The sequence below is a fragment of the Ictalurus punctatus genome, chromosome 18 (assembly GCF_001660625.3).
Source record: "Ictalurus punctatus breed USDA103 chromosome 18, Coco_2.0, whole genome shotgun sequence".
Lineage (NCBI taxonomy): Eukaryota > Metazoa > Chordata > Actinopteri > Siluriformes > Ictaluridae > Ictalurus > Ictalurus punctatus.
Window position 1 is genome coordinate 10,313,548 of NC_030433.2, and position 17,202 is coordinate 10,330,749.

Below are 17,202 nucleotides of genomic sequence, written 5' to 3' on the forward strand. Positions count from 1 at the left end.
TATTGTTCATCCATGTTTTTATCTCAGAAATACAATCAGAAAGAAAACAAACATCAAGGTTTTCACCAGATTTTGAGTGAATATAGATTTGGGTATAGTCAACATAAAAGTGATAATGGAGGCCAAGCGATCGCAGCAGATGCCCAAGTGGAGATAGATAAATATTGAAGAGTAGACGGCCCAAAACTGAACCCTGCGGAACACGAGTGAGCACAGAGCTAGTGTCAGACCTGTAACCACCCATAGAAATAAACTGGGAACGGTCAGTAAAATAGGATTTAAAACAGTTTAAAACTGTCCCAGATACACCAGAAACACTTTCAAGGCAGGTAAGTAAAAGACCATGAGCCACAGTATCGAAAGCAGCTCTAAGATCAAGAAGAATAGGAATGGATGTAGCGCCAGAATCAGAGGCCATCAACAAGTCATTGGTAACCTTGACGAACGTCGTTTCAGTACTGTGAAATTTACAAAAACCTGACTGAAGTGGTTCAAAGAGGTTATTAATTGTAAGATGCTTACATAGTTGAGAGGCAACAACACGCTCAAGTATTTTTGCCAAAAACGGAAGATTTGAAACGAAAATTGTTAAAATCATCCACCGAAACATTTTCTTTCTTTGGTACAGGTGTAACAGCAACAGCCGTTAGTACTGCTGGAATGACTTCAGTCTCCAGTGATTCATTTATAATGCTGAGGATAGTAGGGCACCAAACATTGAAGCAAGATTTAAATAGGTTTGTGGAAATTGGATCAAGCAGGCAAGTGGATGATTTCGTGCTGGATACCTCCCTTGTGAGAGCCTCAGAATCAAGCAGTGAGAAATGAGTGAAAGAAACCCCAGTGAACCCAGATGGATGAAGGAGTGAAGTGGCAGAGTCAAGTGTGACAGGAATTTCTCTGCGAACATTATCAATCTTAGAATTAAAAAACTGAAGAAAAGAATCACATAGCTGCTGAGAAACAGGCAAAGTGGTAACAGCATTAATTTGAAGCAATCTGTTTATGGTTTGGAACAAGTGTCTGGGATTATTTTGATTGTTTACATTAGCCTGAGAGAAGTTAAGAGGATCTTTCAGTCACCATTAGTGCTCGATAATCACCCAGAAGATCCTTCCACGCTTGATAGTAGACATTCAGTCCAGTAAGGCGCCATTTGCTCTCCATTTTCCAACAAGCAGCCTTTCTAGAGCACAGATTGTCATTATACCAGGGAGCAGAGTGGGCGAATGTGACGTTACGTGACCTTAGAGGAGCAAAAGAGTCAAGATTAGCAGCAAGAGCAGAATTTAACAGAACTTTTGCAGAACTTTCTCCTCCAGTGATGAGGGATGAAGACCGCTTAAGGTGGAAACAACAGAATTGGAGAAAGCTGTCTGATCAATAGACATAGGTTACTGTTGGGATGGTAGGCTCACTTGGATGATAGAGTTCCAGATTAAAAAAGACAGCTGAATGATCTGGCAGTCCAATGTCAACAGATGAAAACTGCGATACAAATGAGCCGTTTGCAATCATGAGATCCAGCGTATGGCCCTTGTTATGAGTCAGGTCAGTTACAAACTGTGTGAAGCTAAAACAATCATTTATGTGGTTTATAGACTGTAGCGATGATTGTAGATATAGGAAATAGTCCATAATTTTCTTTATGCTAGGTTTCAGTTAAAAACAACAAGTCCAGCTTTTTATCTGTAAGAAAATCCAATAAAAGCAGCGCCTTGTTATTCACGGACTGTGCATTGAATAATGCGGCATAAGCCTTGCTCTGAAGCGGAGACAACAGTGGTTTAATCTCCACGTGGGGAACTGATATTAAATTACTGTGATCAACACCAGTATGGCGCAGTTCTTTGTGGTCATACCAGTAACATAATCACCCAGAAGAAGCTCCACTTTGTTTGTTTATTGTTCTGGTCACAGCTAAGTAAACATGGTTTAAATCAAATTTTTTTGCAAATTGCAATAATGTCATTTCTGATCTCACCATGTTCAGCATGCAAAATGGAAAAAAAAAAACATGGATGCCTCCATGAAACCATGTTTTTTATTCATTCAGAGCATGTAAAGCTCATAAAAGGCTTCTTTAATCCCCTTTTACAGTTACAGGTTTGAGTGGCTATTGGTACTGTTCTATTAAAGTGAACTTCAAACATTTTGGACTGAAATTGTAGTGCAGCAGCATACAATTAGAAACACGTGATAACTCTAACATTGATGATTACCTTCTCAAAACAGCAATTATTATGGTCAATATTATAGATTTTAACCAACCTGTGTCTGTAAACAGTATTAATTTATCTAAAACCAATACTTCTATAAACTAATTTAAAAGCAGAGAAGGGCTACTTTACACTGTTCACAGTTTACATCGCCATGTTGACTTGACATCACTCCATAAATGGGGAAGGAACTGGTAGCTGAGAAGACTACCCCAAGTTGACGAGTTGAAAGTTCAAGTTTAAGGGGAAGTTTGGAATGGAGCATTAATTCATTTTAATGGTGACTTCTGAGGTAATAGCTAGCATTGTAATATTCATGCATGCTTCTCTCATATACACTCTTCAGTCTCCACCCAACTGGAGAAAGAGTGCAGGCTGTAGGTAGGGCCAGTGTGAGTGGCAGATGACATGCCTGACAGGCCAGAGAAACACTTCAGAAAACGTCGGGATTACGCATGTAACCCTGTTCCCTGAGAAGGGAACAAGACATTGCATTTAGCATAACAGTATAGGAATGCCTTGTACGCGTGACCGGTATCTGAAGCTTGTGTAAAATCATGCCTCTACTTAAAGGCCTGCCATGATCAGGTGACGTGGCAATTAAGCGCGTCGCATGATATATATATGGCACCTGTGAACCACGTCGCCAGCCTCTATTACCTGAAGCGAAGACGCAATTCACAGGCCTGCCCTGGTATGACAGTGCTATGCAACGTCTCCTTCGCTTCTCAGGGAACAGGGTTACATGCGTAACCCCGACGTTCCCTTTCAAAGGGAACTTCGACGTTGCATTTAGCATAACAGTATGGGAACGGGAATACCCACTCCGTCATACCGAGAGTACGGCCTGTTCAAATATACCCAAGCCCGAGGGTCACTGCAAGACACCCGGGCCTGGGGTGGAATGAATATTCAGGCTGTAATAACGAATGACTGTGTGTGGCGTAGACCGCCCTGCAGCCGCACACACATCCTGCAAGGATACCCCTTTGGACAAAGCCTTCGAGGAGGCGACTACCCTAGTGGAATGAGCTCTTATGCCCAGAGGCGTGGCGAGACCACGTGTCGTAAGCCCTAGAGATTGCTTCCACTATCCAAGTAGAGATACGCTGCTTTGACACAGCATCACTTTTCCTGTCGCTGCCAAAGCAGACCAGCAGCTGCTCCGACTTATGCCACTGGCCGGAATGGTGGACGTAAGTACAGAGAGCCCTTACTGGACACAGCAGGTGCATCCTCTCTTGTTCCGGTGTGAGGAACAGAGGAGGGCAGAAAGCCTGCAACACCACAGGGTGGGCAGCCAATGTAGGCACTTCAGGAATATAATCCGGCCTAGTATACAGGAAGGCCTTGGCTAATCCAGGGGTAAAGTCAAGGCAGGAAGGGGCAACAGAGAGAGCTTGTAGACCTCCCTCTCGCTTGAGAGATGTCAGGGCCAGTAAAAGATCTAACTTTAGAGTCAGAAGCTTCTCAGAGGCTGACTCTAAGGGCTCAAATGGGGCCCCTGACAGACCTTCCAAGACCACAGCAAGGTCCCAGGAAGGTATGCATGGCCTGCAGATGGGCCTCAGCTATCTGACACCATGCATGAACCTCGAAGTTAGAGGATGTTGCCCCACAGAGGCTCCATCAACAGGGGCATGGCTAGCCGAAATGGCGGCCACGTAACCCTGATTGTAGAAGGAGCCACCCTGCTGAGATACATTCTTGTAAGAACTCCAGGACTGTAGCTATTGCGCAGTTCACTAGGTCTAGCTGACCTTCCTCACACCACAAGACAAAAGCCGCCACTTGAGTGCATACAATTTCCTTGTGGATGGGATCCACTCTAGGGGCTTGAATGGGGCACCTAAGAGACCTTCCAGGACCACAGAAGGTCCCAGGAAGGTATGCGCGGCTTGCAGATGGGCCTCAGCCATCTGACACCACGCATGAACCTCGAAGTTAGAGGATTTTGCCCCACAGAGGCTCCATCAACAGGGGCATGGCTGGTCAAAACACCGGCCACGTAACCCTGATTGTAGAAGGAGCCCAGCCCTCTGAGAAACGTTCTTGTAAGAACTCCAGGACTGTAGCTATTGCACAGTTTACTGGGTCTACAGTGGATCCCTGCGGACGGGAATCTCCCAAGGAGTGCCATCTCGCAGGGATATTATTCCTCAGAACCATGTTCAAGCTGGCCAAAAAGGTGCTACTAGCAGACTGTCTTGGTGAACTCTCACTAGAGCTTGTGGGAGCAGAGTGATGGGGGGAGCAGCATACAGATGTGACCTCGGCCACATGTGTGGCCTCCACCCCAAAGTCTCCCAAGATCCAGCTCTATCTTGCTCAGTGTTGATAGGATTGACACTACGCATGTTGGGGATAGAAACACCCTCATCATAGTAGAATCCTATAACCCCTAAAAAGTTGTCCACTGCACCGGGGAAAGCATACTTTTCTGAGATTCAACCTGAGCCCCAAGCTCTTCATGTGGGCGAGAACAACATCTTGATGTTGAACCACGAGCTCCCTGGATCGTGCTAGAATTAACCAGGTAGCTTGGTACACAGATGCCCTGGAGTCCCAGTGCAGCCAGAGTGACATCCATGCACTTTGTGAAGGTGCGAGGGGATAAAGCTAGCGATATTCCTATGTGGAAATATGCACCTTTTAGATCTATCGCCACAAACCAGTTCTCGAACTGAACCTGTGGCACGATAAGTTTGAGCGTCAGCCTCTGAACCTGTATGTCCAAAGAGTACAGTTCAGATGACGCAGATCTAAAATTGGCTACATACTCACACTTTTTTGCGGAACAGGAAATAATGGCTGTAAACCTCCCTCCCTTCGGGAACGGGGTACATGTTCTATGGCCCCATTGTCCAAAAGGGAGCTTACTTCCTGCGCTAATGTCGGGCTCTGGTCTGTGCTGACTGCTGTGGTGAGTACACCTGTGAACTGGGGGGGGGGGGGGGGGTCGAGCTATAACTGGACCCGGTAACCCTTTCTACGGTAGACAGAACTCATGGAGACACATTTGGCAGTAGTTGCACGCTGCCCGATGGTCTTTAAGTGACGTTAACTATTTCACATTCTACTGGAGGGAAGCATCAGATTTTCGTTGCCCTGTGACAGCTCGCTGACCAGAGAACACTGAAAACTTGGGGACCGCCTTGGCTAGGGGAGGCCCTACAGTAGCACTGGGGGTACCTGCCCTAACAACCTCATGTCCCCAGTTACATCCCTCCACGGCCCCTCAGGACCACTCTTCTTTGCCTGCTTGGCCTTTATGACCATTCTCAGATCAGGCCTAGTAGCAGACCTCGACTGTGGCCACCCGGTTCCCCTGGCTGTCTGCGGGGGTTGGCGGGCTGCCATACTCGCCTTCTGGGTATCCCTCACACTAGTGCTGGCCCAGGCTCCACTCGTGGATGCCCGGGTGAGCTCAAGACAACAGGGAAGGAACTGACTTTTTTTTTAATGCTGCCATATGTCAAGCTCACTCAGCAGGTCTGCTTGGTAGGCCTGCAACCCTGTCATTGTCTGCAGTGACCCACAAGCAAGACTACTACTGCATAGCCTTGCCCACCAATGCCACGGTGGCCTTACATGGCTTGAATGCAATCCGCCCATGTAATTATCCCCGTAATTATCTGCCGTCGGTGGAGAGAGGTAGCTCGCAAGCGCCTCCTCCACCTTGAGCATAGCTAAATAGACATGCCGTTCATTCCCACAATGGCCGGATAATCCAACATCGTGGGGTTATGAATATGGCTTATGCGTGGTTTTCCCCGGAAGCCTGAAATTTTGTCATAAACTTTTGGAAGACAGGGGAGTTTCTGCAGTGTGAGGAATTTACTTTCACTGGATAATCACTTCAAGCAGCTCTTTATATGCTGCTCTCAGTTTTTAACACATCCTTCTATCTCCTCGGAGTCAGAGAGGAATTATTACCCCTTTGGTTTTCCATAGTGGAAGGAGGAGTCGCGACGCAAGCTCCAAAATCCAGCGGAGAGCCGAACCTGGAAGACAGAACAAGAGATAGAGCAGCGCTCTTCTCCGGCTCCTCTTCCGGATCTATAAGAGATCCCACGAACCTGAGACGGCTGGCTGCCTTGGCAGCGGCCGGCCCAGATCCGCGAGGCTCTGAAACCCGACTCGCTTCGGCCTCTGTTGTTTTTTAGAAGAGCGTGAGTCGCGAGCCGAGCTGCATAATGTAGGCGTTACCATGTACAGCCTCTCGAGGCTGCCATCGCATACTACACCGCTAACACTTCACCCAGAAAGTGTGCACTTTTCTCCATGATGAAACGGGAGCAAGGCGTAACACACTTCTTGAATTCTTTCTCGCTCATTACTTACCTCTCTTTTCCTCTAAAAAAGAGATAGAAAAGTTCAGAGATTTTGAGAAAATATTGAGTAGAAATGAAGCGTTTTTGTCACACAAACAACAGACATGCAGTCTCGCTGAAGATAATAAGGCTGGCGGCGTGGTTCACAGGTGCCATATATATATCATGCGACACGCTTAATTGCCACGTCACCTGATCATGGCAGGCCTTTAAGTAGAGGCATGATTTTACACAAGCTTCAGATACCGGTCACGCGCACAAGGCGTTCCCATACTGTTATGCTAAATGCCCTTTGAAAGGGAAGGGAGATTAGCTAGTTTCTTATCTATCACCCCTTCCCAAACACACATAAGTGTCTCATAAATGTCATGGTTTACACATTACATAATATGAAAATATGAAGTCTCTTAGTAATCAAATCCACAAAGAAGGATGGCTTTAGGTTACATTTAGCATTGAAAACTAACAATACACGGCCACTTAGGGCTTCCGTAGTTATCTCAAAATTAAAATATCAGAATTGCCAGCTTCCATAGGTCAATGGCATCCTTTAAAAAAAGCATTGGGTAATTGATACATACATACACACACACACACACACACACACACACACACACACACACACACACACACACACACATAAACGCACACTGCCCAAGTCTTTCCTAAACCCCATATCAGGGTCATATAACATTCAGTCTCTCTGACAAATCTGTACCCATATGTAATCATCCCACCAAGCACCTTTGCTTAATCATTCCTCAGCCTGATTCATTCTTGCTTCCATCTTTTTGTAGTGTGTTTAATGATGTTCTAGTATGTTTAAGTTTAATGATTATGGGGAAACAGAGTTTGCATCCTATACAGGCTGACATATTTTTCTCTAGTGTAACAACTCCAAACCATCTAGTTACTTGGAGCAGCTACTGTACTTTTCCTACCTTACATGCATCTTTATTTATTGAAGTAATTTAGAAATAAAGAAAATTCTATTTGAATCAGATGTTAAGTAGAAGCTAGCTTTAACCTACCTTAATAAACTGTCAAAAGTTTTTCAAAAATATTATGCAATTTTTTTTTCTTTGTTGTTTTCTTCTGATCATAATTAAATTTTTCGATGTTCTCGACATAAGAAGTTGTTTTCTTGTGATTATGACTCAATATTCTTGTGGTCTCCGCATAACAAATGTTGTTCCCTATTCTCAATGCTGCATTAGCTTCACGCTGTGGGAAGCGCCCTCGCGCATGACCTGAAGCTTCTGTAACATCATGCCTATGTATAGGCCTGCCGTGATTAGGTGACGTGACGATATAAAATGTCACCTATGAACCACACCGTCAGCCTTATTATCTTCAGCGAGACTGCATGTCGGTCATTTGTGTGAACATTCACAAAAGATAATTTTTTTCCTCTTGTCTTTTCAAAAAAAGAAAAAAAATGTCTTTACTTTTCTGTCCCTTTCAAAAACAAAAAAAAGAGAAAAGTATGCGTGAGAGAGAATTAAGGATGTGTATCATGCCTTGCTCTCATTTCATCACGGGGGGATGCACACTTTCTGTGTGAAGTGTCTAGGGTGGAGCACACCAGGGCAGCCCTTGAGAGGTCTCACTGTCTCACATTGTGCATGTCTTACAATCAGGCAGCTCCGCTTGTGGCTCACTCTCTTCTTGGCCGAAGGGAGTTGGGTTTCAGTCTCACGGATCAGGGCTGGTCACTGCCAAGGCAGCCAGCTCCTGGGGATCTTGTATGGATCTGTAAGAGGAGCCGGAGACGAGTGATGCTCTATTTCTTGCTGTGTCTTCCGGGTCCGGCTCTCCACTGGATTTTGGAGCTCACGTTGTGGCGACTCCTTTTGTTATGGAAAGCCAAAACACCCTCTCTGACTCTGAGGAGCCAGAAGGGGGTGCCAAAAACTGAGAGCAGCTATCAAGCATATAAAGAGCTGCTTGAAGTGAGTACTAGGGCAGTTGAAAAACTTAAACTAGACTGGCCTGGGGAAGGGGAAGTGGCTTGTAGCAGGCTGGATGTGCGCTTTCTCCCCAGTGAATATAAATCTCCCGCACACTACAAAAAAAGTCTGGGTTATGCATGTAACCCTGTTCCTTGAGAAAAGAACGAGATGTTGCGTTTAGCATAACACTATGGGAGCGCTCTTGTGCACGACCAACATCTGAAGCTTGTGTAAAATCATGTCTATTTATAGGCCTGCCGTGATCAGGTGACGTGACAATTAAGCGTGTTGCGTGAGATATATATACACACACATATATATATATATATATATATATATATATATATATATATATATATATATATATAATGCTATGGGAATGAGAAGCCCGAATGGTCACTGCAAGACACTTGAGCCCGGGGCGGAATGAATATCCTGGCAGTAATAATGAATGAATGTGTGTGGCGTAGACCACCCTGCAGCAGCACACACATCCTGTAAGGATACCCCTTTGGACAAAGCCTTCAACCCCCCCTAGTGGAATGAGCCCTTATGCCCAGAGGCGGAGCGAGACCACACACCTCATAAGTGATAGAGATTGCTTCCACTATCCAGTTAGTGATGCGCTGCTTCGACACAGCATCACCTCTACTGTCACTGCCAAAGCAGACCAGCAGCTGCTCCGATTTACCCACTGGCTGGAGCGGTGGCTGTAAGTACAGAGAGCCCTTAGTGGACAAAGCAGGTGCATTCTCTCTTGTTCTGGTGTGAGGAACGGAGGAGGGCAGAAAGCCTGCAACACCACAGGCTGGGCAGCAGTTGTAGGCACTTCAGGACTATAATCTGGCCTAGGATACAGGAAGGCCTTGGCTAATTCAGGGGTAAAGTCAAGGCAGGAAGGGGCAACAGAGAGAGCTTGTAGATCTCCTACTCTCTTGAGAGATGTCAGGGCCAGCAGAAGAGCTAAGAGTAAGAAGCTTCTCAGAGACTGACTCATAGGGCTCAAATGGGGTACGTGACAGACCTTCCAGAACCACAGTAAGGTCACAGGAAGGTATGCGTGGTCTGCACATGGACCTCAGCTGCATGACACCACACATAACCTTGAAGTTAGAGGATGTTGCCCCACAGAGGCTCCATCAATAGTTGTAAATGGAGCCAACTCTGTTGAGAAATGTCTTCATAAGAACTCCAGGTCTGTAGCTATTGATGCAGTTCACTGGGTCTAGCTGACGTTCCTTACACCATGAGACAAAAAGTTGCCACTCGAGCGCATACAATTTCCTCTTGAATGGTGCTCTAACGTTCAACATGGTCTCTACAACCTCAGTTGTGCGACCAGAATTTATGAGCTGCTGTCCCTCAGGAGCCAGAGCCACAATTTCCATAGTTTCGGCTGAGGGTGATAAATCAGCCCTCCGGTTTGAGACAGTATTTTCCTGCGGATTGGAATCTCCCAAGGAGTGCCATCCAGCAGGGATATTATCTCGATTATACCATATTCAAGCAGGCCAATAAGATGCTACTAGCAGCAGATGTAGACGGACGATGTAGAATGGTGAACTCTCAATATAACTTGTGGGAGCAGAGTGATCATAGGGAAAAAGTACAGATGTGACCTCGGCCACGTGTGCCACATAGTGAGGTCGAACAACAGCAGGCAGTGTGTTGCCTCCTTGGAGGCAAACACATCCACTTCCGCTTGGCTAAACCTCCACCATATAGACTCCACCACTTGTGGATGGAGCCTCCAACCCCCGGGCCTCAGCCCCTGCTTCGACAGGATGTCTGCCCTCACATTTCAGCTGAACGGAATGTACATTGCACTCACTGACAAGAATCTTCCCTCTGCCCAGAGAATAAAAATAACGAGTCTTTATTGGTCACATATGCAGTAGAGCACATTGAAATTGTTTTCTTTGCATACTCCAGCCTGTCAGGAAGCTGGGGTCAGAGTGTAGGGTCAGCCATGATACGGCACCCCGGAGCAGAGAGGGTTAAGGACCTTGCTCAAGGGCCCAACGGTGGCAGCTTGGCAGTGCTGGGGCTTGAACCCCTGACCTTCCGTGTTGGTTTCATGTGGTTGACATATGAGACCACCACTGTCTTGTCTGTCACAATTAACAGATGGTGACCTTTTAATTGAGGAAGAAAGAACATCAGTGCTAGAAATACGGTCCGCATCTCTAGGCGATTTATATGGCACTCCAGCTGAGGGACGCTCCAAAGACCCTGAGCTGGACAGCCATCTAAGACTGCACCCTAGCCGTAAGGGAGGCATCTGTCATTACCGTCTTGCGATAGGAGATGCCCCTAGAGTGCGACCCGAGGCCAGAAACTGGGGACACCTCCAAATACACAGAGCACGTAGGCATCGCCGCGTGACACTGATTACTCTCAGAGGTTATCCCAACTTTTCAGCAACCACTCAAACAGTCTTATGTGAAATAGGCCCAAAGTTATGACGTTGGCTGCTGCTGACATAAGGCCCAACAGTCTCTCGTAGAGACTGGAGGGGATGCCCAGACCCAGCTTTATCTTGCTCAATGTTGATAGGATCGACCCTACACCTGTTGGGGATAGAAACGCCCTCATTGTAGTAGAATCCCATATAACCCCTAGAAAAGTTGTCCTCTGTACTGGAGAAAGCATACTTTTCTTGAGCCCCAAGCTCCTCATGTGGGCGAGAACAACATCTCGATGTTGAATCGCCAGTTCCCTGGATCATACTAGAATTAACCAGTCGTCCAGGCAGTTTAGTACACGGATGCCCTGGAGTCACAAGGGAGCCACAGCAGCATCCATGCACTTTGTGGAGGTGCGAGGGGATAAAGCTAGCCCAAAGGGAAGAACCTGATATTGGTATGCATTCTCTACAAACGCAAACCTCAGGAACTTCCTGTGACTGGGCGATATTCCTATGTGGAAATATGCATCTTTCAGATCTATCGTCACAAACCAGTCCTTGAACTGTGTCTGTGGCACAATAAGTCTGAGCGTCAGCATCTTGAACCTGTATGTCCGAAGGGTACGGAGTTGTATGTATGTGTATGTGTGAAGTATGTGAGTTCATATTGCTCAATATTGACTTTATTTCTCACAGTTATGAGTTTCCATCTCACAACTCAGACTTTTTTCTCACAATTTAAACATCCACTTGGCATTTAAGCGACTTATAAAGACTGCATCGACAAAGCATCAATTATTTTAGAATTCTATAAATAGGTTATATACAGTAAGGTAAACACTCATCATTTAGTCAACACAAGGAAAACCAGACGCTAGTGCATGCTCGTTACTTGAAGTTAGTCACATTTGAGGTACTGCATCAAGTGGATGTGGAAGTGAGATTTTAACTCAAAATTGTGAGAAAAAAAGTCAGAATTGCGAGATATAAAGTTCCAGTTGTGAGACATAATGCTGCAATTCTGAAATTGTCGCAACCTTTTTTTCCTCTGTGGTACAAATGGGCTTCCGTATTAACCATCTCGGTCAGTGTGTGGCTAAGGAGTTTGGTGATGGACACATTATTAGAGTGCAGATTCACACTCTTGGAGCCAGCCCAAATGGGTCATCAGCACCAGATCTGTGGGTTGTTGAACTCCTCACTCATTCTGATCTACTGTGGCTCACACATGCCCACATATACACACGGATACATACACATTCAACACGGTTGTCTTTTGGCAGCTCAGGATATTATGAAAGGCTCTATTATTTAAAATTGAACGAAGGTATACACACACACACACAAACCAACAGCACTGCTGTCTCCCACCACTGCTATGTCCTAGATTATACAAGTTCAGCGTTTATCATTACGTTGCATTTATGTTAATTACAATTATGCTTGACAAGAGCATGGAAAGGTCAAGTGGAAGTTGCAGTGCAAACAGTTTTGCAGTTACAAATATGCACACACACACACACACACACACACACACACACTGAGACTCACTCTTTGAATTGCCTGGAATTATCTAAAAAAAAAAAAAAAAAAAAAAAATCCCTTCTATTTTCCCTCAGCTACAGCAGCACTGAGCCCAAAGTCTCTCTGCTTTTTAAACCTTTGTACAGATTAATGTATCTTTAAGACTTGAGTTGTTTTAAAATGTACAGTGGAAAACATTTACTAACAGTCTAGGTAATTTTTGAGAATGAATGAGTTCTATTTACTTCTGGATCTTATACATACATAATACAGGATCTTATATACTATCATATATTGTCTTATATAGGTGTGAGTGTTTAAGACTGGTTAGTTTTGTGTCAGTAACTGCATTGGGTGAGAGAACACCAAATCAAAAAGGGAAATATTTTCCTCATATTTCTCATAGCAATTAGAGAGGTATTTTATCTGTAGCAAATAATTTATAGCACTATGTGAGCCGTCATTTCACACTGAAGATCATATAATTAATAGAATCAATAAAATGTCTATTTTATTTTTATCATAGTAAGAAAGAATTAGTTTCAGTAGTGTGTTTAGTTATTAGGAGGATTAATCCTATTCATGTTAATGTGCAGTGATATAAATAGTGTACAAAGACAAAACCAGGTTATAAGAAATGGAACAGGACTTGAAAATACATACAGTTTGCTGTGTCTCAGCTAAAAGCAATAATGGGGTTGAAATCTCACTGCATTTGCAGATTTTTAATCTCACACTCTTTGTTGTGCCACTACACCCACATTGGATTTATTTTCACTCAAAACGTGGATTTGTTTTTGACCACAAGAATAGGAATTGGTCAAAAGCTGAAAAAAATAAAATAATTAATAATAAATAAATACATAAATAAATAATAATTATTAATAATAATATTCAAGAGTTTATTGTGGGTGCACGGTGGCTGAGTGGTTATCACGTTCGCCTCACACCTCCAGGGTCGGGGTTTTATTCCCACCGTGGCCCTGTGTGTGCGGAGTTTGCATGTTCTCCCCGTGCTGTGGGGGTTTCCTCCGGGTACTCCAGTTTTCTCCCCCAGTCCAAAGACATGCATGGTAGGCTGATTGGCATGTCTAAAGTGTCCATAGTGTATGAATGGGTGTGTGAGTGTGTATGTGATTGTACTGCGATGGATTGGCACCATGGTGTACCCCGCCTTGTGCCCGATGCTTCCTGGGATAGGATCCAGGTTCCCTGTGACCCTGAAAAGGATAAATGGTAGAGAAGATGGATGGATGAAGAGTTTATTGTCATATGTTAACGAAACAGTCTGTTACACAGTACAATGAAATTCTTACTCTGCAAAACCTTCCAGCAACCTCTGACATATTTGGCTTATGCCAAAGTAAACTAGCAATTTCTAAATATTATACTAGCAGATTATGCTTTTGTCTGCATTATAACAGAGTTTGTTAATTGTCATATGTTAATATATGTACAATTTCTTCAACTTCCTTCATGCAAACACACCTTCAGTGTTACATGAGTCATAAAACACAGACCACACCTATACACACATGGCCTCAGGTGTGATCTCAGCCATTACCTTCAGTCTGCTTGTTTTTTCACAATATTTCCAAGCACTCCCAGAGGAACAGCTCCCTGTGTTCTATAGAGGAAGAATTTAATTCACATTATTATTAAAAGAATCACTCACTGCAATCTGTTGAAAAAACACCATCTGCTGGATTACTCACAGGACCGCTGTTGCTTATTAAGCAGAATTAGACAATGATTTCCCCTTCTCAGCTTCACCTCCTCTCTCCACTCCTCTTCACCCTCAGCTAATTCAGCTTAAGTCTTTTTATAGTGCTTAACAACTGGTTTCTCAGCTGCATCCCATTGATTTATTTATGGATATTAATGGTGTAGGTTGGAGGTTGGAGGCTCCCATTATAGGTTTCATAAGCTCTGGCCTGAGTAGCACTGCTTCTCAGTGATGTAGCGTTACCAGATTTCTGACCTTAATTATTACCAGTAAAATAACCAGGCTGCCATGAACCTGCTATAACCATGTGCTGGCTTTTTGGACATGTATTTTATATGTGGGCTTCTTCTGTCAAATGAGCATACATGAGAACTGGTTACACTGAATTTGTTTTCCACACAGTTTGATTGGAAGATAATTTTAACAATTCATAATCATAAGCAGTAGTTTGCCACCTGGTTGGTTCACCTTTAAAAACACAAATGAAACCAGAAAGTAATGATGACATTGCTAGTGACCATGTAGCAATTTTGTAACCCTGTTTTGTTATTTCCAGACTCCACAGTCCTCTTTCTCAGTTTTCTTCCTTTTTTTTCAACCTCTCGTTCTTCTCCATCTCCATGATCTCTCCAGGGGGCAGTGAGTCATCCTGGGATAAGGAAAAGCTGCAGTCGCCCCCCTCATCCGGAGCACAGCATGGTTTGGCCCATGTCAGCCTCTCTGGTTCACACCTCACCTCACTACAGCAGAGCCACCTCCTGGCCAACCGTGAGTTTCTCATCCATACATTCATTCATTCATGAGTTGCACTCATTTGTGTGTTCAATTGTTCAAAGCCTGACTCTCCATGGATTGATCCATGGATAAGTTCCCAAGAAGTTACTTATGAAGGTTTGATAGTGACTTTAAAACTATTCCTTAGGTGACAGTTGTACAGCAAATTCATTATTATAAATTCTCTTTAATCTTGGAAGGATGCTCAATGTTTTATGCTGTGACCTACTCTCCTCCAGCAACCCTGAAACCCCCCCTCCCCAACCCCCACTCCCAAATTCAGTTCAAGTCAACAAGCTTTACTGGCATGACCATATACATACAGTATTGTCAAAGCATTACAAGAAAGAGAAGAAGTGATATTAGTTATAACATTTAGTGGAGATGAACAGAGAATATAAAGTAAAAAATGAAGATGAGAGAATAGAAATTAAGCATTAACACAAATAACATTGGCAATCTTAAAGAAGTAAAATGAAAAAACAAAACAACAACAAAAAAAAAAACCCTGAAGACAAACAGGACTGTGTGTGTTTGGGTTGATAATTCACTGTCCCACAGGTTGTGGCAGGCAGATACGTATTGTCCTACTAAAATGCAGCTCTCCTTCATTTCTCCTAACAGAATGGGCAGTGTGTCAGTCAGGCAGAAGGAAGAACTGGGGGCCTGTGGACTGAATTTTAAAAAAAAAATAAATCTCATGCAAGTGTTTGAATTTGTTACACTCTCTCTCTCTCTCTCTCTCTCTCTCTCTCTCTCTCTTTGGGTCTATTGCCCATTCTTACTCTCAGGTCTGGATCTGCCTTTTATGATGATGCCCCACCCCCTGTTGCCTGTCAGTCTGCCCCCTGCCTCTGTTGCCATGGCAATGAACCAAATGAACCACCTCAACACCATTGCCAATATGGCTGCTGCTGCACAGATGCACAGCCCCTTGTCCAGAGCTGGAGCATCCGTCATCAAGGTAGTGGTCAATCACATGCATACACATGCGCGCACACATACACACAAACACACATACACACTTCACTCTGTGTCGGCAAATGGGACCATTGTTTACATTTACTGGAGCAAAGTTATTTAAAATATAAAGTGATTTAGAAAGTCAGTGGGCCATGTCTGTGTGTGTGTGTGTGTGTGTGTGTGTGTGTGTGTGTGTGTGTGTGTGTGTGTGTGTGTCAGGAGTGTGTGCAGGACAGTCCATCTCCAGCTCCTTCCTTGGAGGAAACCCCTCGTCCAGGCTCACAGCCCTCTTCCCATGCCAGCAGCAGTGTGTCCAGCTCTCCACAGCCACACCAACAGAGCCCTGAGGACCTAGGTACACACACACACATACGCATATGATATGATATATTTACAGTGTCCTACACTAATATTGGCACCCTTGGTAAATATGAGCAAAGAAGGCTGTGAAAAATTTTAATTTTTCAAAAACTGTTTTACCTTTTAAACCTTTGCTAAAAAAAAAAAAAAATACTCTGCTCTCATGGATATCAAACAATTGCAAACACAACACAGATTTATCAAAAAATATCTTTGTTAAATGTAGGTGTGCAACAATTATTGGCATATGAATTCATATGTGAAAAATATATTTGAAGTATATTCCCATTGATATCTTACATTTTTAGTACACCTGGGTGACTAGGAACTAGGCCCACTGTGATTTAAATCACTCTTAAACAACCTGTAAATATAAACAATGTTCCTGGTTGATCTCAGTGCCCATACAGAGTGGTGTGGTCTGTGTTTGTGTGTGTGTATGTGTGTGTGTGTGTGTGTGTGTGTGTTACATGAAGCATTGCCTTGCTGCCCCTTGATTGGCTGATTGTATGAATGAGCAGTATTTTCCTGTTATGAATTCAGTGTGAATCTAGGTCAAGAGCTACAGTTAAGGTTCATAGCAAACAGCTGAATGGGTGTAGGAGGTTCTGAAATCCTTTTATTTTTGGATTTTACCCAATTTTCTCCCTAATTTTGTGTTGCCCCATTCACATCTACTAGTCAGGTCTCCCCTACTATACTACGGTTACTAACCAGGAAGGCTGAAGGCTAACACTTGCTTCCTCTGAGACACATGAAGCCAGTCAACGGCATCTTATCGAACTGCTGCTCATGCTGTATCATAGGGTGGTGTAAAGTATATTCCCATTGATATCTTATATCTTTAGTACACCTGCGTGTCTAGGAACAGGAAATTGTTCAACTTCCTGTTCCACAGGGGTATATGAGGAAACACATAGGCCAAAATCCCTTAGTCATTCAT

At 44.0% G+C, this 17,202-nt stretch overlaps 1 protein-coding gene across 2 annotated transcripts in view; it reads left to right on the plus strand.

The window, feature by feature from the left end:
• dacha (dachshund a) overlaps positions 1-17,202 on the plus strand; it is a 221,794-nt gene that overhangs the window by 154,513 nt on the left and 50,079 nt on the right. The window contains exons 4-6 of one of the 2 annotated variants that reach the window (XM_053687874.1): positions 14,796-14,930; positions 15,728-15,900; positions 16,122-16,254. In XM_053687874.1, the coding sequence (XP_053543849.1) occupies positions 14,796-14,930; positions 15,728-15,900; positions 16,122-16,254 (441 nt within the window). Of the gene's footprint in view, positions 1-14,795; positions 14,931-15,727; positions 15,901-16,118; positions 16,255-17,202 lie in introns of both variants that reach the window. The other variant, XM_017493457.3, reaches the window with a different exon arrangement.